We start from the raw sequence: 26,592 nt of genomic DNA on the forward strand, positions 1-26,592 counted from the left end.
GGCAGTGGAGATGTCATGTCTGAGGGCAATGTGTGGTGTGAATATAATGCAGAGAATTCGTAGTTTGGAAGTTAGGAGGAGGTGCGGGATTACCAAAACTGTTGTCCAGAGGGCTGAGGAAGGGTTGTTGAGGTGGTTCGGACATGTAGAGAGAATGGAGCGAAACAGAATGACTTCAAGAGTGTATCAGTCTGTAGTGGAAGGAAGGCGGGGTAGGGGTCGGCCTAGGAAGGGTTGGAGGGAGGGGGTAAAGGAGGTTTTGTGTGCGAGGGGCTTGGACTTCCAGCAGGCATGCGTGAGCGTGTTTGATAGGAGTGAATGGAGACAAATGGTTTTTAATACTTGACGTGCTGTTGGAGTGTGAGCAAGGTAACATTTATGAAGGGATTCAGGGAAACCGGCAGGCCGGACTTGAGTCCTGGAGATGGGAAGTACAGTGCCTGCACTCTGAAGGAGGGGTGTTAATGTTGCAGTTTAAAAACTGTAGTGTAAAGCACCCTTCTGGCAAGACAGTGATGGAGTGAATGATGGTGAAAGTTTTTCTTTTTCGGGCCACCCTGCCTTGGTGGGAATCGGCCGGTGTGATAATAAAAATAAAAAATAAGAATTCAAAATGGAAGTGTAATACAGGAGAGGCCTGGGGATGTGAAAAATGAACAAAGGAAATGTTTTAGTGCCAGGAATGTCTATTTTGCACTTTTTTTAAATGAGTAAAATTGGCGTATTTTATACAAGAACTTTAATAGTTGAATGGGCAGGAAGATATATGTGAAATAGCTAAGAATTTGGTCAAATGGAGCAATGGAATATACTGGGACACTGGGAGCAATATTAATTTTGGGGTTTGGACAGTGAACGGGTTAAAAGATCTGGAAAAACTGAACACTGACATATCAAGTTAACCCAGCTGAACTTCTGGCAAGAATTATAAAATAAGTACACACTAAATTACATACCCATCAACAGTAATATTTAACTAATCAATAGAAGATGAGGTTCAAAGTGAGTAGGAATTAGCAGTTTATTAAAACTATTCAAAAAGACAAGACAAGATGTATATCAAAGACAAAAATGGTCCGATATTAGCCGTACATTAATTTGGGGTAACAAGTCAAGACCATTATTAGTCTCGACTACCTGAAAAAAACTAATTCAGAATGCAATATAAATTTCACAACAAAAGTGCCTGCCTAACAAATTAATGTGTTTCAACTATACATATTAAGACCAAAAAAATTCTATTTGTAGCATTGTACACAGCTAGATTTTTAGGCTGTGGACTAAGTACCATATTAATGACTGACCAGAATGTATGCAAAGTACAGGAGAAACTTCAGGTGTCCCTCCCTCTCGTCACGGTCCTGTCTTTACTTATCAAGTTCCAATCCTTCCCTTTGCCAAAGTTTACCCCTCCTTGTCACAGGCACCATCCTTTTTGAGACCCCTTTTCTCAAGCTTGACCCCTACCTATCTTAATTTCCCTCCCCTTCCTCTTCTCTGACTTCCCCCTCCCCTTCTCAAGTTTTCCCCCTTTCCTTATTTCAAACTCCCCCCCTGTAGACAGCCTGTACTGTCTGCACAGACAGCCAATGCTGTCTGCCAGCTTAGTTCATATTTCGCGCCATGCTGGTGCTGCCACCTATAGGCATTGCCACTTCAGCCTGCTTGCCCTTGCCACGCTCTCACTCTGGCGACACCCATCACTCAGTCAAGAACTGTCCACTCCTCTCTCCCTCGTGGGCATGGCCTACCCGGGCCATGGGCACAACACACAAGCCTGTGTACCCACCACGACTTAAAGTAAGAAGCCTCCGAAGACGTTTATAATTTACTCCCCGCTACCAGAACGCCAAATAATCCTTTCACAAATGGTGGGAAGTGGTGGTCGAAGCAGTTGTTTGCCCAGAGAGAGGAAGGAATGAATGAAGTCATCTTCACTTCATCATCCCATGCAAGAAGCATCCGTCTCTCAACGTGTTATCCTGATGTCGTGTCTGCACATTTGAGCATCCAGACACAGGTACAAGCAGGATCCAGCCGAAATTTACCGAATTTCTTTGAGAATTGTAAGTGGCGTCCCAGTGATCCCATGCTACAGCGTCCCACGCTGTTTCTCAAGTCACATGTTTAGCGTCACTTGTATGTTCTGCTGCTGTTCAGCTCAGTACAGCTGTTTCAGCAAGCCAGAGGCGAGTTTTGTGGTGATTTCTGCGTCCAGTGTGTTTCCCTGTGTTTGTGGGTGGGAGGAGGAGGAATGGTCAGATGCTCCCTCGCCATACACTCACCCACGCTCCTCGCCACCACACTACCATACACTCACCACTACTCACTCCCTCTGCTGTGTTTTCTGCTGTTTTTCATGTGATTCATTGCCAGAGCTGTGTATCCGAGTACCCGAGGCCACTCGAAGCTACGTGGATCAGCATGCCACGTGGGTGTGGGCGATGTCACGTAGAGCTACCAGCCACGTGAGTTACCAGATGTCCCAGGCCTCATGCTGTGGTCTGCTGCCCGCATCACATCGACGTCACCCACGATGCTGCCCGACTTCATGACGTCACGATGTCTGCCTGACGTCACCTCGAGATATCTGCTGATGTCACAGTGCTGCTGATGTCACCTCGCGACATCACGCCTGACATCACATGATGTCACCATTGAGTGTTCTGTAATTGTTTCAGTATTGTCGAGAAGATTGAGAGAAGATATACGTAGTGTGTTAATTAATTCCTCTCAGTCAGTGTTCTCACATGTTAGTGTACAGCATGTACACTAACGTGTGTGTAAAGTTTCCGTGTCCAGTGAGGTCTGCGGCCAGACCTGAGTAGCACCACTGTGCTAAGTCACCCGATGTGACCAGTGCATTTGACAGTTATCAGTCAGCTCTGAGTGTATGAGCCCCATTTGTGCAGAAAGTTTTTATGCTCGTCGCTCGTGATGTTCTGCAGAATTGTACCTGCTACGATTCCCATCGAGATTTGTTTCACTTCACCTCCAGACCTTCAGAATGCAGTTATATGTAGAGAAAAGTCTGGGGACGCTTAGACTAACCTCTGCTTTAACTCCAACTGCCGAGAGAATGACACTCGTCAAGCCGCAGTTAGCCCTGTCGGCAGGCGCTGTGTCAGCCTCGTGTCACAAACTTCAGTGAGCAGCCTGCACAAAGATGTCACTTTGACTGCTAGCTCTCTCACTGCAGTCTGGTGTATGATGTTACGACTCCCAGATGTTTCGCCCAGTCGTCTCTGCCGCGACTTGCTCCACAACTCGCTCCACGCTCGCCGGCAGTGACAGCCCAGTGACAGTACCAGTCGAGAAGTGTCTGCCTGAGTCGCTTGCCAGAAGTCCTGCCCAGTTGCCGAGTTTTGTTGACGTCTCACTCGAGGGCACCAGCATGTCGTGCCCCAGGTTGAATGAAAACCTGCAGTGACTCCTACGATGACTGCTTCACCTTTCTAGAGGAGACCGTACCCTGTTACGTCACAGCTCAGCCACAGCGATGTCTCCTGTGTTGCAGTATCTGTCCAGACACAGGAAGGCGTGCAGTGATGCCCTTCGACGCTCACTGCCTATGACCACTATGTTTAGCACACCCCACATGTTTTTTTCTTCCCTCTGCAGGAATTTTTTTTTTCAATGTCCATATGTATATATATGTTTTTATTTTGTGTTCTGTGCCCTGTTCCTACAAGAGACCGAGTTTCTTTTACCACCAGTATTGTTGCGTCAGGACGACGCGAGGTAGGTGGCCGAGCATATGTAGACAGCCTGTACTGTCTGCACAGACAGCCTATGCTGTCTGCCAGCTTAGTTCATATTTCGCACCATGCTGGTGCTGCCACCTATAGGCGTTGCCACTTCAGCCTGCCTGCTCTTACCACGCTCTCACTCTGGCGACACCCATCACTCAGTCAAGAACTGTCCACTCCTCTCTCCCTCGTGGGCATGGCCTACCCGGGCCATGGGCACAACACACAAGCCTGTGTACCCACCACGACTTAACAATAAAGTAAGAAGCCTCCGAAGAAGTTTATCATGTACTCCCTGCTACCAGAACACCAAACAAATGGGTTATACCCCCCACCTTTTCAAGATTTTCACATCTTAAGCTCCTCCTCTCCACATGATAAAGCTCTTTCCTCCTTTCACTCTGCATCTGCCCTCTTGCACTGCCTCCTATCCAGCTCTTCACCTACCCTCAACTTCGGGCTCCCGTCATATGCTTTCATACAAACTTTCTTAAATACTTACGAACTGTACTGCTGCTCGGATGTAACAGGTGTTGCTGGAGTCTTTGTATAGCTTCTAAAGGCTGAATACTGCTGGTGTAAAGGTGTGGTTTCAACAAGAGGCTCCCTTATCCGCCAGGGCAGGCTCGTTGCTCCTACCTCTCCCATGACTGCTTGTGAAGGGCTCTGTACAGTATGAAAGCCACTCGTCACACAATCGGGTACCTCTGATTCTTTGTCACGCAAGGATTGTTGCTGAAGAAATTTTCCTGAAAGAAATACTGTTAATGTACAAAATAAAGTGGACGACTCATTTTCACCACTAAGCAGCAGGAAGGATTTTTGAATACATCTCTGTTTGACTGTCATCCTTGAACTCCATAGCATAATTTTAACTTCATGGTAGATATTTTATTTTCCTTGAAGAGCAATTCATCTGTGTACTTTCCAGTTGTGCATTCTGAGAAGCTATTATATAAAAAAGTTGTAGATGCTGGATTAAAGGTTGATATGCACAGTAGTACAACTAAAGTATTTTGGAATGTGGCTTTGTTAAACTATTGAATGTCAAAGAGATTATGCAGTATAAGAAAAACATCCCATCAAAATTTAATTTTAAAAGCAAGATACTGTAGTTAGAGGCATTTTTTTTTTAACAGTTCTAATACGACTCCATTTAATTATTGAACTATTATATATCAAAGAACAGAGGAGTCAAAAATAGAATGCCCTCAGTTACTATTCACTAACAAATTGTTACACTGACTCCTACTAGAAGAAAAAGTCATGTTGTTCAATAAATCATCTTTATAAATATCATTAATATTACTGGTTACAGTACCTGAAGATTTAGCCAAGGAAAAAATACTGGGAAAATATTTTAGCAAGATTCTAATGTGCCATCTTTATTCTATCACCATAACTGATATTGACTTGCTAAAATTTTTGTACTGTAACAAAATAACCTATCTCAGAACATTCCTAAGCTCATAACCATATTTTACTTCCTTCAAGGAAGGTGGGAGGAATATATAGTACATATTTTTGCAACCAAAATTGTTTCTCTATGAAGCATAAATTCAAAGACAATAGTAAGCTATGAATGTATTTAATACTTGAAAATGTTGGCATAATCCCACTTACCACATTTAATTTTGGGAGATCCTTCCTTTTCTGAACTCTTGCCAAAGCTACAATTTATTTTGTTCCCAAACACATCTTCACCATCTAACCTCTTTTTGGCCCTGAAACAAGCCAAATTTTGGATGCTAGAATAGGGCCAGTACAAAATGTACATGAAATATACTTTACAATGAACACTGTTTACTACCAAATTCATCAAAATCAAGAAGTCGACTATACTGTATAAACCATAAAACTAATAAACCTAACCGATGAGTTGATCTGCAGTCCTGTCACAAATACAAGTAAATGTTAGGTGCCATTGTAAGGAACTGACGTCCTTCAACTATAACTTAACAAGTTTTGGTTGTGTGTTTGAGCCTAAGTTCTCTCACACATTGAAGCTAAATAATAGGATATCCTCACTATACCTTTACTGTGGTGGGTATTGTAAGAATAAGAGGCACAATTCAAAGTTTATTCTCTATAAGGATTACAATGCTGAGTTTACAGAATTTGGTTATTGTGTGGTTTACATGTAGTAAAATATTAATTACAGAGGGGGGCACTAGAACACCTAGCATGGCTAGGCATTTCGGGCAGACTTAGATTAATTCTTAACTTTAAAATATTACAAATTATGAGGTAAGTTGGTATTATGGCTATGTGACTAAATACTAGTTTGTGAGTTTAGCGATGTGAATGCTTTTGTTTTGGAACAATACATAGTTGGGTCCAAAAACTAGGCACCAACATTATAAACGTAAGTTATTGATAGATTAAAAGCTGCTAACCACACAAAGGTCATTTAAAGTACAAATAGATGGTAAAAAAAAAAATCAAAAGTCTGAAGCTACAGCGATAGACAACTCGCTTTTCTATAGATAAAATCAATAGACTTGCACATTATTTTATAATCAATTGAGGGAATTAGCGTGCATCATGGCAACAATGTTTAAAAAAAGAAAAAAAGTATTTGGAAATAAAGAAAATCCAGGTTCTTAGTAAACTGCATTATGGTAAACTTTGACTTTTACAAAGACATAAAATAAATAAATAAAAAGTCTACAATACTCTACATCCAGGTTTCCTTCATTACCGTTAGGTATAAGCTGGATTGGAATTATATTCATGGGGAGGGCTAAACCCGTAGGCGTCATGCAGAAGGGGGGGGGGGGAGATGGAGACATCCAAGTTCAAGGGCAGGTCCTATTCATTGGACCAAGAGTCCATCACCAACATCAAGGACCTTCCCTTGAATGGTTCAACGTTGGAAGCAGCAGTAACAACGAAGGAATAACTGAATAAAGCAAGATAATGAGGCAAAAAATCAGTAGATGGCACTTAACATATATCAAGATCACAATTATTATTATTATAATCAAGGGGGAAGCGCTAAACCCGGAGGATTATACAGCGCCTGGAGGGGGGGGATGTGGAAGGCATTCAGGCTTAATTCGGGGAACTGGAGCACGGATCCAATTCCCTAAATCAAGAGCCCCTCACCAACATCAAGGAACCTTCCTTGAGGGGCCAAGATCACAAACTGCTACCATGACACGTCCATAGGTAACCACTGATCAAAGTTTCACATACACGAGGATTTACTAATAAAGATCTCCTTTTGATATTTTTTTTCCCCTACTACTTGACAGTAAACGTCAACCATTTTGCTAGAACGTCAGCACTTTTCACACAGTGAAGTAGCAATAATGAAAGCAGCAAGATACCTAATAAATCACGCTAGTGAATGGTATTACACTATTGGTTATAAATGGAAAAAATTAAATGGGTGGAGGAGTAAGCCTATGGAAGGCCTCGGTCAGATGACCAAAAGCTACAGCGGCGGATCAGGAAACACCTGTCCTGTTTCCTGACCGAATTTACCTAAGCTAGTGAACGAAGCAAGATAGTCTATGTCACCTACCACACATCGAGGTAACATCCTTCTAACATGTCACCACTTATCACGATGATAAAACGTTGTCAGCAGTTGTAGTAGGTGTTGTTGCTGCTGCCAGCACCTCCCCACACACCACTACCACCACGTGCTCTCCACCCTCACCTCCAACAACTTATTACTTCCCTATGATCCCTCACTAGTTACCTCGGCCTCACCCAATCAAAACTCGACTCCACTTATTATCGTGATGCCTCAGCCAATCAGCACTCACTTCCATTGCTTGCTACGCCATCTTAACCAATCAGGATTATGGCAGCATATATGGGGGAGCGCTAAAACCGTGGGAATGGGGGGATGACAAGCAATTGGATTCAATCTTAAAAGCGTAGCTCTAATTCCCCGGATCAAACACACAGGACTTGGATCAAACTCACCCTTTAAAAGGAAGGGGGCTGGGGGGGGGCACTGATGCAACGAAAGCCTCTTGATATGAGGAACTGGAATTACCCTTCCATACCGTAGATCAAACCTGATTAGACTTACATTCAGCAAGAACTACACGGCCCTTACAGATTTAGAGCTTCCCCATTTTTTTATATTAAATGCTTGTTTCGGTGACTGGAATGCGAGGAACGCATCCTAAAGCCCAACCCCAGAATATGCTAACAGCTATAAGAAACTTTTCCCAGCTACAGTACACTAATTCTAAAGTTACGAACGAAAAATTTGGAGAAGAAAATAAAAGCAGGCAACCAATTCCCCCCCCCCTTCCATAGGTATACCCATGGACCGTTGGGATACCTAATAATAACACTGAAATCATTCGAAGTAGGAATGAGGTGGTTTCTTACAGCTGAAAATTAACGAAAGCATTAGCCCAGTTATAATCATGGGGAGCGCTAAACCAGTAGGGATTATACAGCGCCTGTGGAAGGGGGGTTATGGAAGGTATTGAGACTCAATTCTGGGAACTGGAGCACAGCTCCAATTCCCTAGATCAAGAGCCCCTCACCAGCATCAAGGAACCTCCCTTGAGGGGATTAGCCCGGTTAATACAAACTATATTAAAAAATCTCGGGATATGTGAATACTGGACTTTTCAAAAAAGCTTTAACAAAAATCTCAGCAGAGGTTATCACAAAACGCCGACGAGGCTACCCAGGCAAACGTCTAACACCTACCTTTAGTGTAGCACATTCTGATATCACACATCACTGAAGCACCCAACTAGTACGTTCTAACATCGCTGAAGAAGCACCTAGCATGTCCTAGCATCGTTGAAGCAGGCACCTAGCACGTCCTGACATTGCTGAAGCACCTAGCACGTCCTGACATTGCTGAAGCACCTAGCACGTCCTGACATCGTTGAAGCAGGCACCTAGCGCGTCCTGACATTGCTGAAGCAGCACCTAGCACGACCTGACATAGCTGAAAAGCACCTAGCACGTCCTGACATTGCTAAAGAAGCACCTAGCACGTCCTGACATTGCTGAAGCACCTAGCACGTCCTGACATTGCTGAAGAAGCACCTAGCACGTCCTGACTTCGTTGAAGCAGGCACCTAGAACGTCCTGACTGCTGAAGAAGCACCTAGCACGTCCTGACATTGCTGAAGAAGCACCTAGCACGTCCTGACTTCGTTGAAGCAGGCACCTAGCACGTCCTGACTGCTGAAGAAGCACCTAGCACGTCCTGACTTCGTTGAAGCAGGCACCTAGCACGTCCTGACATTGCTGAAGCAGCACCTAGCACGACCTGACATAGCTGAAAAGCACCTAGCACGTCCTGACATTGCTGAAGAAGCACCTAGCACGTCCTGACTTCGTTGAAGCAGGCACCTAGCACGTCCTGACACTGCTGAAGAAGCACCTAGCACGTTCTGACATCGCTGAAGAAGCAACTAGCCCGTCCTGACGTCCTGACATTGCTGAAAAAATACCTAGCACGTCCTGACATAGCTGAAGAAGCACCTAGCACGTCCTGACATCGCTGAAGAAGCACCTAACACGTCCTGACATCGCTGAAGAAGCACCTAGCACGTCGTGACATCGCTGAAGAAGCACCTAGCACGACCTGACATCGCTGAAGAAGCACCTAGCACGTCCTGACAGCTGAAGAAGCACCTAGCACGTCCTGACATAGCTAAGAAGCACCTAGCACGTCCTGACATCGCTGAAGAAGCACCTAGCACGTCCTGACATTGCTGAAGAAGCACCTAGCACGTCCTGACATAGCTGAAGAAGCACCTAGCACCACCTGACATCACTGAAGAAGCACCTAGCACGTCCTGACATCACTGAAGAAGGCACCTAACAATCCTGACATTCCTGAAGCAGGTACTTAGCATGTCCTGATATCGCTGAAGCAAGCACCTAATAATCCTGACAAAACTGAAGCACCTAGTACATCTTGACATTGCTGAAGCAAGCAATAATCCTGACATCAATGAAGCAAGCACCTAGCACATCTTGACATTGCTAAAACAGGCACCTAACATGTCCTGACATCGCTGAAGCACCTAATAATCCTGACATCACTTAAGCAATCATCTAATAATCCTGACATCACTGAAGCAAGCACCTAGTACGTCCTGACATATCTGAAGCATCTAACAATCCTGACATCAATGAAGCAGGCACCTTGCACGTCCTAACATCACTGAAGCACCTAGCATGACCTGACAGTGCTGAAGCACCTAATAATCCTGACATCACTGAAGCATGCACCTAGCATGTCCTGACATCACTGAAGCAGGCACCTAGCACGTCCTGACATAGCTGAAGAAGTACCTAGCACGTCCTGACATCACTGAAGAAGCACCTTGCACATCCTAACATCACCTGGAGTTTACCTGGAGAGAGTTCCAGGGGTCAACGCCCCCGCGGCCCGGTCTGTGACCAGGCCTCCTGGTGGATCAGAGCCTGATCAACCAGGCTGTTACTGCTGACTGCACGCAAACCAACGTACGAGCCACAGCCCGGCTGGTCAGGAACCGACTTTAGGTGCTTGTCCAGTGCCAGCTTGAAGACTGCCAGGGGTCTGTTGGTAATCCCCCTTATGTATGCTGGGAGGCAGTTGAACAGTCTCGGGCCCCTGACACTTATTGTATGGTCTCTTAACGTGCTAGTGACACCCCTGCTTTTCATTGGGGGGATGTTGCATCGTCTGCCAAGTCTTTTGCTTTCGTAGTGAGTGATTTTCGTGTGTAAGTTCGGTACTAGTCCCTCTAGGATTTTCCAGGTGTATATAATCATGTATCTCTCCCGCCTGCGTTCCAGCGAATACAGGTTTAGGAACCTCAAGCGCTCTCAGTAATTGAGGTGTTTTATCTCCGTTATGCGCGCCGTGAAGGTTCTCTGTACATTTTCTAGGTCAGCAATTTCACCTGCCTTGAAAGGTGCTGTTAGTGTGCAGCAATATTCCAGCCTAGATAGAACAAGTGACCTGAAGAGTGTCATCATGGGCTTGGCCTCCCTAGTTTTGAAGGTTCTCATTATCCATCCTGTCATTTTTTCTAGCAGATGCGATTGATACAATGTTATGGTCATTGAAGGTGAGATCCTCCGACATGATCACTCCCAGGTCTTTGACGTTGGTGTTTCGCTGTATTTTGTGGCCAGAATTTGTTTTGTACTCTGATGAAGATTTAATTTCCTCATGTTTACCATATCTGAGTAATTGAAATTTCTCATCGTTGAACTTCATATTGTTTTCTGCAGCCCACTGAAAGATTTGGTTGATGTCCGCCTGGAGCCTTGCAGTGTCTGCAATGGAGGACACTGTCATGCAGATTCGGGTGTCATCTGCAAAGGAAGACACGGTGCTGTGGCTGACATCCTTGTCTATGTCGGATATGAGGATGAGGAACAAGATGGGAGCAAGTACTGTGCCTTGTGGAACAGAGCTTTTCACCGTAGCTGCCTCGGACTTTACTCTGTTGACGACTACTCTCTGTGTTCTGTTAGTGAGGAAATTATAGATCCATCGACCGACTTTTCCTGTTATTCCTTTAGCATGCATTTTGTGCGCTATTACGCCATGGTCACACTTGTCGAAGGCTTTAGCAAAGTCTGTATATATTACAACTGCATTCTTTTTGTCTTCTAGTGCATCTAGGACCTTGTCGTAGTGATCCAATTGTTGAGACAGACAGGAGCGACTTGTTCTAAACCCATGTTGCCCTGGGTTGTGTAACTGATGGGTTTCTAGATGGGTGGTGATCTTGCTTCTTAGGACCCTTTCAAAGATTTTTATGATATGGGATGTTAGTGCTATCGGTCTGTAGTTCTTTGTTGTTGCTTTACTGCCCCCTTTGTGGAGTGGGGCTATGTCTGTTGTTTTTAGTAACTGTGGGACGACCCCCGTGTCCATGCTCCCTCTCCATAGGATGGAAAAGGCTCTTGATAGGGGTTTCTTGCAGTTCTTGATGAACACGGAGTTCCATGAGTCTGGCCCTGGGGCAGAGTGCATGGGCATGTCATTTATCGCCTGTTCAAAGTCATTTGGCAACAGGATAACATCGGATAGGCTTGTGTTAACCAAATTCTGTGGCTCTCTCATAAAAAATTCATTTTGATCTTCGACTCTCAGTCTGGTTAGCGGCTTGCTAAAAACTGAGTCATATTGGGACTTGAGTAGCTCACTCATTTCCTTGCTGTCATCTGTGTAGGACCCATCTTGTTTAAGTAGGGGCCCAATACTGGACGCTGTTCTCGACTTTGATTTGGCATAGGAGAAGAAATACTTTGGGTTTCTTTCGATTTCATTTATGGCTTTTAGTTCTTCCCGCGATTCCTGACTCCTATAAGATTCCTTTAGCTTAAGTACGATGCTTGTTATTTCTCTGACCAGTGTCTCCCTACCCATTTCAGATATATTGACCTCTTTTAGCCGCTCTGTTATTCTTTTCCGTCGCCTGTAAAGGGAGCGCCTGTCTCTTTCTACTTTACATCTACTCCTCGTTTTTCTTAGAGGAATAAGCCTTGTGCATACATCGAGTGCCACCAAGTTAATCTGTTCTAGGCATAAGTTGGGGTCTGTGTTGCTTAGTATATCTTCCCAGCTTATATCGGTTAGGACTTGGTTTACTTGGTCCCACTTTATGTTTTTGTTATTGAAGTTGAATTTGGTGAATGCTCCCTCGTGACTAATCTCATTATGTCGGTCTGGGGCTCCACACATACATGTTTGAACCTCAATTATGTTGTGATCTGAGTATATTGTTTTTGATATGGTGACATTTATTATCAGATCATCATTGTTAGTGAAGATGAGGTCTAGTGTATTCTCCAGTCTAGTAGGCTCTATTATTTGCTGGTTTAAATTGAATTTTGTGCAGAGATTTAAAAGCTCGTGTGAGTGTGAGTTTTCATCAGAGCTACCTCCTGGTGTTATTACTGCAACAATATTATTTGCTATATTCCTCCATTTTAGGTGCCTTAAGTTGAAATCCCCCAGGAGCAAGATGTTGGGTGCAGGAGCTGGAAGATTTTCCAGACAGTGGTCAATTTTTAACAGCTGTTCCTGGAATTGCTGGGATGTTGCATCTGGAGGCTTGTAGACTACCACAATGACTAGGTTTTGGTTCTCGACCTTTACTGCTAAAACTTCCACTACATCACTTGAGGCATTAAGCAGTTCTGTGCAAACAAGTGACTCTGAAATGTACAGGCCAACCCTCCCCTTTTGCCTGTTCACTCTGTCACATCTGTATAGGTTGTAACCTGGGATCCATATTTCGTTGTCCAAGTGATCCTTTATGTGGGTCTCAGTGAAAGCCGCGAACATTGCCTTTGCCTCTGCAAGCAGTCCACGGATGAAAGGTATTTTGTTGTTTGTTGCTGGCTTTAGACCCTGTATATTTGCAAAGAAGAATGTCATCGGACTGGTGGTATTGTTGGTACTGGGGGAAATTTTTTTTCCGGCATTAGTATCTGTATCTGTTGGTTTGGAGTGGAGGCCATCGACTGTGGTTCCACTCCAGGAATGACTGGATTTGGTGTACGATTTCTGTCATTTCCTGTCAGTTTTTTTACCTTCCTGGCACTAAAAAACCTCTCCCTCTTGAGTGGCTGTGGCTACCCAGGTTTTCCCATGGCCTGGATGTTTTGTATCTTTTTGTCCCCTTTAGATGGTGTGCCTGGCAATTTAAGTTATAGCACAGTCTTTCCTGTACTGAAGAGGTACACATTTCAGGGTGAAAAAGCTTACAGGAAGGGAGTTTGCATTTTCCTGTTGTCATATGGGCACGGCATTTTCTAGGGTGGTCATAGTTGCACGTCCCATCTGTTTATCCAGATTTCCCATGCCTGCAGATACCAAGTGCATAGTATGTGCACAGGCTTGGTTTCCATTTGCCTTGGGTTTCTGTGACTGTATTCCCTGTTGGTGCATGTTTCCCTGTCTTATTCCTATCCTCCCTAGCACCAACAATGGAGCTCCCACCAGTTGTTTTTGGTAATATATCCTCACTATTGCTAGTGGAGTCCTCTTGTTTGCTATTTCCTGTGGTATTTCTAGTTTGCAATATTGGTTTTATCTTATCTTTGACTACACTTGTTTCCCCACTACGGCTCCTGTCCCCTATGAGGTCATTTATATGTATTCCTTCCTGCGTAAAATTCCCGACTACCTGGACAAAATCTTCAGCTTCACCAATACTGTCTCCCAGGACAGCACCTCCCGCTTCACCATTACTGTCTCCCAGGACAGCACCTCCAGCTTCACCATTACTGTCTCCCAGGACAGCACCTCCAGCTTCCCCATTACTGTCTCCCAGGACAGCACCTCCAGCTTCACCATTACTGTCTCCCAGGACAGCACCTCCAGCTTCACCATTACTGTCTCCCAGGACAGCACTGCCAGCTTCACCATTACTGTCTCCCAGGACAGCACCTCCAGCTTCACCATTACTGTCTCCCAGGACAGCACTATCAGCCCCACATTTACTGACTACCTGGACATCACCTCCAGCCTTACAGTTTCTGACTACATGGCCAGTATCAAGGGCAGTACCATCCAGCCCAGACTTTTTATGCTCCCATCTGTTGTAGAAAGCTTCCAGGTTTTCTATGAAAGCAGCTTTGATGTTATCCTCTTTAAATACCCTTGTGATTTTAGTCCACAGATTTATCTCATTTGGGCATACCCAAAAACACTTCCCTGTTTTAATACTGCTTGTAGCTAGTTCTTGGATATCTGCACAAGGGGTGTGACACCAATTTCCACAAAAATGACAATTTATCCATGTGGAAGCCCGTTTGTTCGATTGACTGCAGACTACACAGGGCTTCATAATGATTTGAATGGTTGATTTACTGTAATTCTACTAGCAACCTCTTGAATACTCTATTAATAACCTCCTTAAATGAAGCTCTAGCTATTTGTATTTCTATTTCTAACTGTGCTTGTATATTGGACAGCTTACCGTGTACGTTCCTGATTTATATTTATTGTTTGTGTTTGATAAGGGCACCTACAACCCCATAATAATCCTGACATCACTGAAGCAAGCACCTAGTATGTCCTGACATTGCTGAAGCAAGCACCTAACAATCCTGACATCAATGAAGCAGGCACCTTGCATGTCCTATCACTGAAGCAAGCACCTAATAATCCTGATATCACTGAAGCAAGCACCTACCACATCCTGACATTGCTGAAGCAAGCACCTAATAATCCTGACATCACTGAAGCACCTAGTACATCCTAACATCACTGAAGCAAGCACCTAACAATCCTGACATCACTGAAGTAGGCACTTAGCATGTCCTGGTATCGCTGAAGCAAGCACCTATCAATCCTGACATCAATGAAGCAAGCATCTGTCAAGCAAGAACCTCTCTGTTTTCATTGTTCCCTTAGCTGCAGGTACCCTGTGCTAGTTTACTATTTGTGCTCACTCATGTACATATTTGTCATTCGGTCTCCAATTTTCCCTGGATTTAGAGTGTCTTTTGTTACTTTATTAACATTACGTAAAGTGCAATTAAGAACGCCTTCTAAAGCAAGTAGTGGTGCCAAGAGGAAATGTGTGATTCTCACTGCTTAGCAGAAACTTGGACTAGTACAGAAGGTCGAGTCTAGTGTCTCAATGGCAGGGGTATGAGAGGAATATTGTGTTAAGAAACAAACAGTTTCTGATATCTGTAGAAGCAAGGACAAATTTACAGATTATGCTCTTAAGTTCAGTGTCCCTAGAAAACATGAAAATAACCCATAATAAAAAGCTTGAAGAGGCAGTGTGTAAATGGTATGTACAACAATGTTCTGTTGGTGTTAATGTTTATGGTGCTGATTGTTCATCTGCTCACAGGCTAGCAAAGCATATAAACATAGAATTTTAACAGTGATGGTTGGCTTTGGTGCTTCTGTAATCGTCATGGCTTGAGTAATGTTAAAACTTATGGTGAGGATTCTTGTATACCATCAGTATTATGCTATGCTAATGTTGATGGATGAAGTTGAGCTTCAAATTAATGTTAAGTGATTTGATAGACAGTGAGAAGCTCCTTCTATCTCAACTGTACAATACAGATGAGACTGGTCTCTTTTGGTATTTACTGCCTTTCAACATGAAGAAAGAACACCAGGCTGTAAGCTCAGTAAAGACTACTACTCAGTATTATGCCATGCTAATGTTGATGGTTCTCATTGTTTGAAGTCACGGCCTTATGCTTTGAAGGACTGCATGAATGAGTTGCCAATAAGTTATTACAGGGGTAAGAAAGGCTGGTTTAACAGGGATGTATCTGATGACTTGTTTTTTACATCCCTGAGGCATGCAAGCACCAGCTAGAGGTCCTTAAACTAGATCTTGAGAATATCAAGGCTCTTCTATTGCTTGATAACTCGCTCACCCAAGGACTGAAAATTTAAGCAGCACAGATGGCAAAAATTAAGTCCATATATTGCCTTCTAATACCACCTTACTGGTCCAACCTCTGGATTACAGGGTTACTGCAGCCTGCAAGAGGCTGTACCAGCCTATGCACATAAATGAAGTACTAGTAGTGACTGAGGAGGATGGAGATTTAGAGGTACCAGAAGTAGGTGACAATCTGTACCATTTAATGCACTTAATTTTTCATCAACATTTCTAATCATGTAAATAGTTAAGTCATTCATGAAAAGCTCACAGGCAGTTTAAATCACCATCTCTAAACATCTAACACTTGACAAAGCTCCTGAAGAGTGAAATGCTGGCATAATAAAAACATCACATTAATTAGTTGCATTTGTATCCTTTTACTTAGCATGAGAATAGTTTTGCTCCTGTAGCTTCAAATTGGTAATTACAAATGACTAATTACACGCACACTCAACGACTCTTCCAAATGTTTGTTGAAACCAGACCGGATCAGTGGTGATTTTTTGACAAGGGTTATTTCCCACTAAGGCAGGAGGACTCAAAGAAGGAAATGCATTTATAATTCATTCTATATCTTTATTTCTAAAAGTGCACAAACATCAAAACTGAAATGACATGGTTCAAAGTAAAAGGCAAATAATTAACAAAAGGGTGGCCATGCTAACATGTAAGTGACAAGAAATGCAAGCAACAAGTCCTGGTGCAGAGCTGAGCTTTCAAAGCTTATCTTTGTACAGTACTTACCTTGTTGCCAACTCAGGTGTCTGGAAGTATATTGTAGCACAGTTGACTCGAACACGTCCCACCTTTCCACCACAATTGGCCGAGAGAATATTAAGACGACGGCGGATGGCATATTCTTCAACCCCATCTGGTAAGTTTGAGACAAAAATATCTCGCCGCAAACCAATTCCCTACAGAAACAAATTATTTTGCTCTTGTTATTCAAAATAAACAGTATTATAGAAAAATATCTAAATAGTACATCAATTGGGAATTGCAAGTGTATGGTGTAGGAGGTAGGTTACTGAAAGCAGTGAAGAGTTTTTACGAGGATAGTGAGGCTCAAGTTAGAGTATGTAGGAAAGAGGGAAATTTTTTCCCAGTAAAAGTAGGCCTTAGACAAGGATGTGTGATGTCACCGTGGTTGTTTAATATATTTATAGATGGGGTTGTAAGAGAAGTAAATGCGAGGGTCTTGGCAAGAGGCGTGGAGTTAAAAGATAAAGAATCACACACAAAGTGGGAATTGTCACAGCTGCTCTTTGCTGATGACACTGTGCTCTTGGGAGATTCTGAAGAGAAGTTGCAGAGATTGGTGGATGAATTTGGTAGGGTGTGCAAAAGAAGAAAATTAAAGGTGAATACAGGAAAGAGTAAGGTTATGAGGATAACAAAAAGATTAGGTGATGAAAGATTGGATATCAGATTGGAGGGAGAAAGTATGGAGGAGGTGAACGTATTCAGATATTTGGGAGTGGACGTGTCAGCGGATGGGTCTATGAAAGATGAGGTGAATCATAGAATTAATGAGGGAAAAAGAGTGAGTGGTGCACTTAGGAGTCTGTGGAGACAAAGAACTTTGTCCTTGGAGGCAAAGAGGGGAATGTATGAGAGTATAGTTTTACCAACGCTCTTATATGGGTGTGAAGCGTGGGTGATGAATGTTGCAGCGAGAAGGCTGGAGGCAGTGGAGATGTCATGTCTGAGGGCAATGTGTGGTGTGAATATAATGCAGAGAATTCGTAGTTTGGAAGTTAGGAGGAGGTGCGGGATTACCAAAACTGTTGTCCAGAGGGCTGAGGAAGGGTTGTTGAGGTGGTTCGGACATGTAGAGAGAATGGAGCGAAACAGAATGACTTCAAGAGTGTATCAGTCTGTAGTGGAAGGAAGGCGGGGTAGGGGTCGGCCTAGGAAAGGTTGGAGGGAGGGGGTAAAGGAGGTTTTGTGTGCGAGGGGCTTGGACTTCCAGCAGGCATGCGTGAGCGTGTTTGATAGGAGTGAATGGAGACAAATGGTTTTTAATACTTGACGTGCTGTTGGAGTGTGAGCAAAGTAACATTTATGAAGGGATTCAGGGAAACCGGCAGACCGGACTTGAGTCCTGGAGATGGGAAGTACAGTGCCTGCACTCTGAAGGAGGGGTGTTAATGTTGCAGTTTAAAAACTGTAGTGTAAAGCACCCTTCTGGCAAGACAGTGATGGAGTGAATGATGGTGAAAGTTTTTCTTTTTCGGGCCACCCTGCCTTGGTGGGAATTGGCCAGTGTGATAATAGAAATAATAGAATAGTACATCAATTGCAATTCATACTTTTAGTCATAAAACAATAAAACAGATATCATTTACATAACATTCAGGATTGTGCTATAATAAAATGCAGTATCACAACTTTTCGTACTTGAAGTTTTTAAACAGGATGTTAATAAAAAAATCTTTCCACAATTTATGCTGGGAGACAGCAGTAACCTGATCTTTAGAAGAGCAGACAAACCAGAAGTGCTATATTCCTCCTTTTAGTCACAAGGAAATAAAATACATGCAGTACATGTTTTGGTATTATAAAAGAGTTTACTATATGTCAGTGAGCAGTACATGTTTTGGTATTATAAAAGAGTTTATTGTATGTCAGTGGGCTAACAGTTTCTGGCTTATATGAAGAATACAGTGAAGTGGAATGTACATGGAAATCTGGTAACATCCCTACATGACTTTCAAAGTACAAGCAGTTTACTTCTTTCTTCTACAGTTACATGTAACTAGTTGACAGGACTGCTGGTGTCTCTTTTTCTGTCTTATAAACATATGGGATAGCAGGTATATTTTGCTACTTCTACTTACACTCAGGTCACACTATACATGCATGTACATGCATATATATTTACACACCCATCTGGGTTTTCTTCTATTTTCTTAACAGTTCTTGTTCTTCTGCATTTCCCTTTATTTCCATGGGGAAGTGAAAAAGAGTTTTTTCTCTGTAAGCCATGTGTATCTTAAGAGGTGACTAAAATTCCAGGAACAAGTGGCTAGTAACCCCTTCTCCTGTATAAATTACGAAATTTAAAAATAAAAAGTTTAATTTTTCTTTTTTAAGTCACCCCTGCCATGGTGGGATACAGCCAGTTCACTGAAAGAAAAAAAATATAAGAGGTGATATGAACAACATACAATGAGGCTCTCAGCTATAGATCAAAATGTACAATAGAGTAAGTACATTCTTTCTACCTTCTGTAATATTGTAAGTGGGTTTTATTGCCACTAACCAGTATTTATTGCACTTCTGTGTAAGGGAAGAGATACTATCTACTGACCTTGGGTTTAGATCTCTGAGGTAGCTCCTGAGTAACTTCAGTAAACAAGGCTGTTTCATGTGCACACAGTTTGAGGGAGTCCTGAGCATGAGCATTATGCACTATTATCACCCGAAGGTTTTTCCTGGAAAAGATTTATTAACATGTTGAATATCACAATAATGAAAATAATAATAATGTTGAGTGTCTGTCTACCACACTTATCAGTAGACCTGCCATCTAACAACTGCCTGTCTACCAAACTTGTCAGTAACACCTGCCATTCCAATACCTAGCCATTCCACAAAAAACGGATGTGTAAAAATTATACTTGTGAATTATTTTGTATTTACAGTTTATGGCACAATTAAAGTATAACAGGCACCCTTCTTCACACTGTACAGTGAAGGTATCAGCTAAAGCAAAAGGAAACAAGACAACATATATCACTTCCTAAAACTTGTACACATTCTTTCCTTACCGATATCTTAAGTCATAGAGTTCTGTGGCAAAGTTAGAGTCCCCTGAAATAAGCACAATAGTAGCACCTGTGCCATGGATGTCAGCAAAACGCCGCATGCTCTGAAGAAGTTTATCATCTGCAGCATTTTTCACAGTACTTCCCACATGCATCACATTCACCTGTACAAATTAAAACACTTAAATCATTACTGCTTTTTTGATGTCTGTATGTGCTATTGTTTCATGTCAAGCATGACAAGACTGGCCCACGGCAGGGCTCCGAGGGTAGCAAGACTCTCATAACTCATCAAAGGTATGTTATTGTTTCTTTCATGTCCACATGATATTGTCTTGTGTATGTCTACATGCGTAAGCTTATATCTGAGTGCCTCTGCAAAGACAGTTAGTATGTATGAGTGATGGTGAAAGTCTTTTTGGATTTTTCTTTCTTTTTGGGTCACCCTGCCTCGGTGGGAAATGGCTGACGTGTTAAAAAAAATGTGTTACTTTTCTTTCATGTGTTGGGTAGAGGTAATAAGCAAAGTATTTGCTTTAACTGTACATAATGTTTGGAAAAAATACATTCTACATTCTCTAATAATAGTGTCAACAAAAAAGCCTCGTATGGCACATCACATATGGCCTATAGAAGAAGGATTCTTCTCCACTTTCCCATGGATTATTATTATTATATTTTCATCTTAAAACCTTCCGAAGCCTTGCTCTCTTCTCTACAATCCTCTATCCCCCCCAGGAACATAAACACTTACTATAACTCATTTCTCACATTCTACTTTTCTTATAATCCACACAATTCTCAAATTTAAACACTTACAGCACTTTTCTCTCCACTTCTTTAGTTCTAATTCTCTCTGGTACATCTAATTTTTATCCATTTATCCTCCCCACAGAGAAAAAAAGGTGGAAATTGCCAGAGTAGATAGTACCAACATATGTATAGGGGTGTGAGGCATGGGCTTTAAAGATTGTAGCAAAAAGGATGCTGGAAAGAGTGGAAATGTCATTTTTGACAGCAATGTGTAGTGTGAATATGCTGCAGAGAAATCAGAGCACAGAAATTAGAAGACAGTGTGGGGTTACCAAAGGTATAAATTAGAGGGCAGAGGAGGTATTGTGGAGGTGGTTTGGTCATTCAGAGAGGATGAAGTAGAATATGACGACTAAGAATGTGTATAAATCTACGGGAGAAGGAAGAAGAAGTAAGGGTATTCTCAAGAAAGGTTGGAGGAAAAGGGTAAAGATTTTGAGTGCTAGGGGCTTGTGCATCCAGCAGACCTGAGTGAGTGTTAGCTCATGGTGAGTAAAGACAGGTAGTTTTACGACTTGATATGTTGTTGGAGTGTGAGCAAGGTAACATTTATGAAGGGATTCAGGGAAAACTGGTTAGTTGAACTCGAGTCCTGGAGGTGGGAAGGACAGTGCCTGCACTCTGAAAGAGGGGTGGAGATACTGTGGTTTGAAGGGGCATCTGAACTGTAGTAATGGCATGCTTTTGGCAAGACAGAGATGGAGTGAGTGATGGTGAAAGTCTTTTTGGGTCACCCTGCATCAGTGGGAGATGGCTGGTGTGTTAAGAAGAATAAAAAAAAAGTCTATATTGTAACCAAAGTGGCCCAATGGATCAGCAATGGATTCACATACACACACAATGTGTGTATGTGAATTCCATACACTGGGCCATGTTGGTTATAAAACAGATCTCACTTGTATTGTAACCTGTGCTCCTGAGTACTAGGAAACAGATTCTCAGGGACACAGCTGTAAGTTAAACATAGATGAGCCACGGAGATGTCAGGAAGTATTTCTTCAGTCTCAGAGTGACTGGAATGTGGAATGATCTTGATGAGAGGGGTTCTATGCATAATTTTAACAGTAGGCACAATAGGGCCCCAAGGCTGGGAGGGTGTGAATCTGGAAGAGACAAGTTGAGAGGTGGTAACAGGAACTGAGATCTGACCCCTGCAACCATAAATAGGCAAACATATATAAGCATACACATACATTAATTACACACTAATGTACATACCTGAGCATCATTGAGTTCTTCAAGAATTTTTGAGTTTTCCTTTAATGTATCACAGACACACATAAACTCTGCTTCACGATGTTCATTAAAAAACCTTGCTCGAATGGCCTGGACTACATGGGTAGCCGAGAGTCCTTTCGGTACCTGTATAATGTATACTGACAATTACTCGTCTGAATAAAACATCAGTACACTGTAGTGTATGTGTATTACAGGGTAATCAACTGTTAGTCTGGGAAGTAAAATCACCAGCCTGCTTATTCATTATGTATTAGTCTTAACTAAAGGTTTAATTACCCTTCCCAACTTTTTATGTTGATAGTGTGTGATTAGCATTTTTAATTTTGGTTGTAATATGATAGTGCAGAAGCACTTAGAATTGCAATGCAAAAGCAAACTAAACATTATCTCTAAAGTCACCATACTCTACCATAACTCTTTAAATGCAAACTTAAGCCCACACTAACCCATTACTAAAATACAATTACAAATGCTATTCAATATTTAAAGTAACAAAAAATGAATTAAATTAATACTTAAATTGCTTACAATGCCCAAAAACAAATATGCACACATCTACACAGTGTATCCTGTGTAGTAATATTGAAATTTAGTCCACTAGTTGCATTTGTATTTAACCAACATTTGTAATAACCTCCACAAATGTTATAGCACAATATTTTACTGAAATTTCCAACAAATTGCTTGCAAAAAAGTTCAAGTAGTAGTAGTTATAAGTTACAAGTAATTATAAGTTTACTTTAAGACTGCCTGAAATGCTCTATATAACCAGAGAATTTCTATAAAATATGTCAATAAGCGACTATTGGCAGAAAGGTGGGCTAGTGCAAAGATGAGTAGTGGGGGGGTTGAAGAGGGTTGGAATAGTTTTAAAAATGCAGTATTAGAATGTGGGGCAGAAGTTTGTGGTTATAGGAGGGTGGGGGCAGGAGGAAAGAGGAGTGATTGGTGGAATGATGAAGTAAAGGGTGTGATAAAAGAGAAAAAGGTAGCTTATGAGAGGTTTTTACAAAGCAGAAGTGTTATAAGAAGAGCAGAGTATATGGAGAGTAAAAGAAAGGTAAAGAGTGGTGAGAGAGTGCAAAACGAGAGCAGATGATAGAGTGGGAGAGGCACTGTCAAGAAATTTTAATGAAAATAAGAAAAAAAATTTGGAGCGAGTTAAACAAGTTAAGAAAGCCTAGGGAAAGTATGGATTTGTCAGTTAAAAACAGAGTAGGGGAGTTAGTAGATGGGGAGATGGAGGTATTAGGTAGATGGCGAGAATATTTTGAGGAACTTTTAAATGTTAAGGAAGAAACAGAGGCAGTAATTTCATGCACTGGTCAGGGAGGTATACCATCTTTTAGGAGTGAAGAAGAGCAGAATGTAAGTGTGGGGGAGGTACGTGAAGCATTACGTAAAATGAAAGGGGGTAAAGCAGCTGGAACTGATGGGATCATGACAGAAATGTTAAAAGCAGGGGGGATATAGTGTTGGAGTGGTTGGTACTTTTGTTTAATAAATGTATGAAAGAGGGGAAGGTACCTAGGGATTGGCGGAGAGCATGTATAGTCCCTTTATATAAAGGGAAAGGGGACAAAAGAGACTGTAAAAATTATAGAGGAATAAGTTTACTGAGTATACCAGGAAAAGTGTACGGTAGGGTTATAATTGAAAGAATTAGAGGTAAGACAGAATGTAGGATTGCGGATGAGCAAGGAGGTTTCAGAGTGGGTAGGGGATGTGTAGATCAAGTGTTTACATTGAAGCATATATGTGAACAGTATTTAGATAAAGGTAGGGAAGTTTTTATTGCATTTATGGATTTAGAAAAGGCATATGATAGAGTGGATAGAGGAGCAATGTGGCAGATGTTGCAAGTATATGGAATAGGTGGTAAGTTATTAAATGCTGTAAAGAGTTTTTATGAGGATAGTGAGGCTCAGGTTAGGGTGTGTAGAAGAGAGGGAGACTACTTCCCGGTAAAAGTAGGTCTTAGACAGGGATGTGTAATGTCACCATGGTTGTTTAATATATTTATAGATGGGGTTGTAAAGGAAGTAAATGCTAGGGTGTTCGGGAGAGGGGTGGGATTAAATTTTGGGGAATCAAATTCAAAATGGGAATTGACACAGTTACTTTTTGCTGATGATACTGTGCTTATGGGAGATTCTAAAGAAAAATTGCAAAGGTTAGTGGATGAGTTTGGGAATGTGTGTAAAGGTAGAAAGTTGAAAGTGAACATAGAAAAGAGTAAGGTGATGAGGGTGTCAAATGATTTAGATAAAGAAAAATTGGATATCAAATTGGGGAGGAGGAGTATGGAAGAAGTGAATGTTTTCAGATACTTGGGAGTTGACGTGTCGGCGGATGGATTTATGAAGGATGAGGTTAATCATAGAATTGATGAGGGAAAAAAGGCGAGTGGTGCGTTGAGGTATATGTGGAGTCAAAAAACGTTATCTATGGAGGCAAAGAAGGGAATGTATGAAAGTATAGTAGTACCAACACTCTTATATGGGTGTGAAGCTTGGGTGGTAAATGCAGCAGCGAGGAGACGGTTGGAGGCAGTGGAGATGTCCTGTTTAAGGGCAATGTGTGGTGTAAATATTATGCAGAAAATTCAGAGTGTGGAAATTAGGATAAGGTGTGGAGTTAATAAAAGTATTAGTCAGAGGGCAGAAGAGGGGTTGCTGAGGTGGTTTGGTCATTTAGAGAGAATGGATCAAAGTAGAATGACATGGAAAGCATATAAATCTATAGGGGAAGGAAGGCGGGGTAGGAGTCATCCTTGAAAGGGTTGGAGAGAGGGGGTAAAGGAGGTTTTGTGGGCAAGGGGCTTGGACTTCCAGCAAGCGTGCGTGAGCGTGTTAGATAGGAGTGAATGGAGACAAATGGTACTTGGGACCTGATGATCTGTTGGAGTGTGAGCAGGGTAATATTTAGTGAAGGGATTCAGGGAAACCGGTTATTTTCATATAGTCGGACTTGAGTCCTGGAAATGGGAAGTACAATGCCTGCACTTTAAAGGAGGGGTTTGAGATATTGGCAGTTTGGAGGGATATGTTGTGTATCTTTATGTGTATGCTTCTAAACTGTTGTATTCTGAGCACCTCTGCAAAAACAGTGATAATGTGCGAGTGTGGTGAAAGTGTTGAATGATGATGAAAGTATTTTCTTTTTGGGGATTTTCTTTCTTTTTTGGGTCACCCTGCCTCGGTGGGAGACGGCCGACTTGTTGAAAAAAAAAAAAAAAAAAATGTCAATAATGTCACCGTTTTCTAAGTCAACTCTAAACCATACTTTATAAAGTGTATCATTTATCAGTTTATCACTTGATCACGCACACATAAACATACATGCAAACACTTTCTTGAGGTACACTACATTTCTGATTACTGTATTTAAGGAATCAGTTTACAAAATTTTGGTACAGTATATATAGTATATACATTCTAATAAAAGATGTATATGCTTACCTGGCAGTTTTCAATGTCCCAAAAGACACCAATTGGAGGAAGCCGTCCACTATCATAAGATAAGGCAGAATGATGCTGAGTCTGCCTCTCTTCTTTCTTCTTTTCTTCTTCTTCCATTTCTTCTATGTCTTTCAAATCTTGCTCAATGTCATCTTCATAATCAGACGTCATGAGATCAGCTTCAAGAGTACTAGGAACATATAACCTACATAGACAATCAGAGCTGCATAGTCTATTTTCATTTTTAGTCTCTGCACAGTGATCCGCAGAGGCAAATCTATCAGGAGTTAAAAGAATCTCAGACTCAGAAGAGCCATCTTTGTATTTTGAACTATTACAGTTCATTTGTACTGTTTGTGAGCAAGTTGTAATGAGACTGGTTTGATTAGAAACATTTGCCATTCTTTGCATCTCTTCCACTTGAGCATACCTTGGAGTAACCGAAGGTAATTCTGAACTGGTTTCAAGTTCAGTGGATGAAGTTCCACTATTTGAACAAGAAGGTACTGATGCAAAGATAAATGGTGTTAGTAAATGTGATACTTCATTTTCTACTACTGTAGAAACATTATCACTGTTGGACTTTTCCTTTATAGGATTAAAAAACTCTTTTTGATTAATGTGATTAAAAGAGGTACTGGTCTTTCCTACACAAGTAGGAACAGAATCACCTGATTTAAAACCAGACATAGTTGCTGACAGAGTATTATTATTTGGCACTGTGTTAGAAGTGGTTATTGTTATAACCTCTTTTCCATCCAGAAATTCAACTACTGGATAAAGATCGGGACAATCTTTGTTAGTCAAACTATGAGTATTTTCCCCAGTACCCAACAGTTCTGACTGTGTCACTGACACAGAAGAACTACTACTGCTTGAGCTATACATACCATGTCCTGCACTCAATGCTGTTGACTGCCCACTAATTTTAATTAAATTATTACTTAGGTCATTAAAATCATTAACATCAATGGAAAAATTTGATGAATTGTCATAATTTTCAAAATTTTCTGATGAAAAATCCATAGGTCCAAGGAGTGATTCCACTGAAGTAGGACTTGGTGGAAGTGGAAGAACTTCAGGGAAATCTGTGAAAAAAATGTATACAAATGAAAGGTCTGTTTAAGGAGGTAATTTATAATTACAAACTTCACTGGAACAAATAAGTTTTACTTTTGTATATATA

At 41.8% G+C, this 26,592-nt stretch overlaps 1 protein-coding gene across 8 annotated transcripts in view; it reads right to left on the reverse strand.

Moving 5' to 3' along the window:
• Positions 1–26,592, reverse strand: part of Marf1 (meiosis regulator and mRNA stability factor 1-like protein) — a 113,573-nt gene that overhangs the window by 83,605 nt on the left and 3,376 nt on the right. For all 8 annotated transcript variants that reach the window (XM_070100661.1, XM_070100660.1, XM_070100658.1 and 5 more), the window contains exons 3-9: positions 25,407–26,494; positions 21,925–22,068; positions 19,897–20,057; positions 19,437–19,560; positions 16,868–17,037; positions 5,373–5,473; positions 4,252–4,498 (exon numbers count right to left, since the gene is read on the reverse strand). In XM_070100661.1, the coding sequence (XP_069956762.1) occupies positions 4,252–4,498; positions 5,373–5,473; positions 16,868–17,037; positions 19,437–19,560; positions 19,897–20,057; positions 21,925–22,068; positions 25,407–26,494 (2,035 nt within the window). The remainder of the gene's footprint in view (positions 1–4,251; positions 4,499–5,372; positions 5,474–16,867; positions 17,038–19,436; positions 19,561–19,896; positions 20,058–21,924; positions 22,069–25,406; positions 26,495–26,592) is intronic.

Source organism: Cherax quadricarinatus, chromosome 74 (assembly GCF_038502225.1).
Source record: "Cherax quadricarinatus isolate ZL_2023a chromosome 74, ASM3850222v1, whole genome shotgun sequence".
Classification (NCBI taxonomy): Eukaryota; Metazoa; Arthropoda; class Malacostraca; order Decapoda; family Parastacidae; genus Cherax; species Cherax quadricarinatus.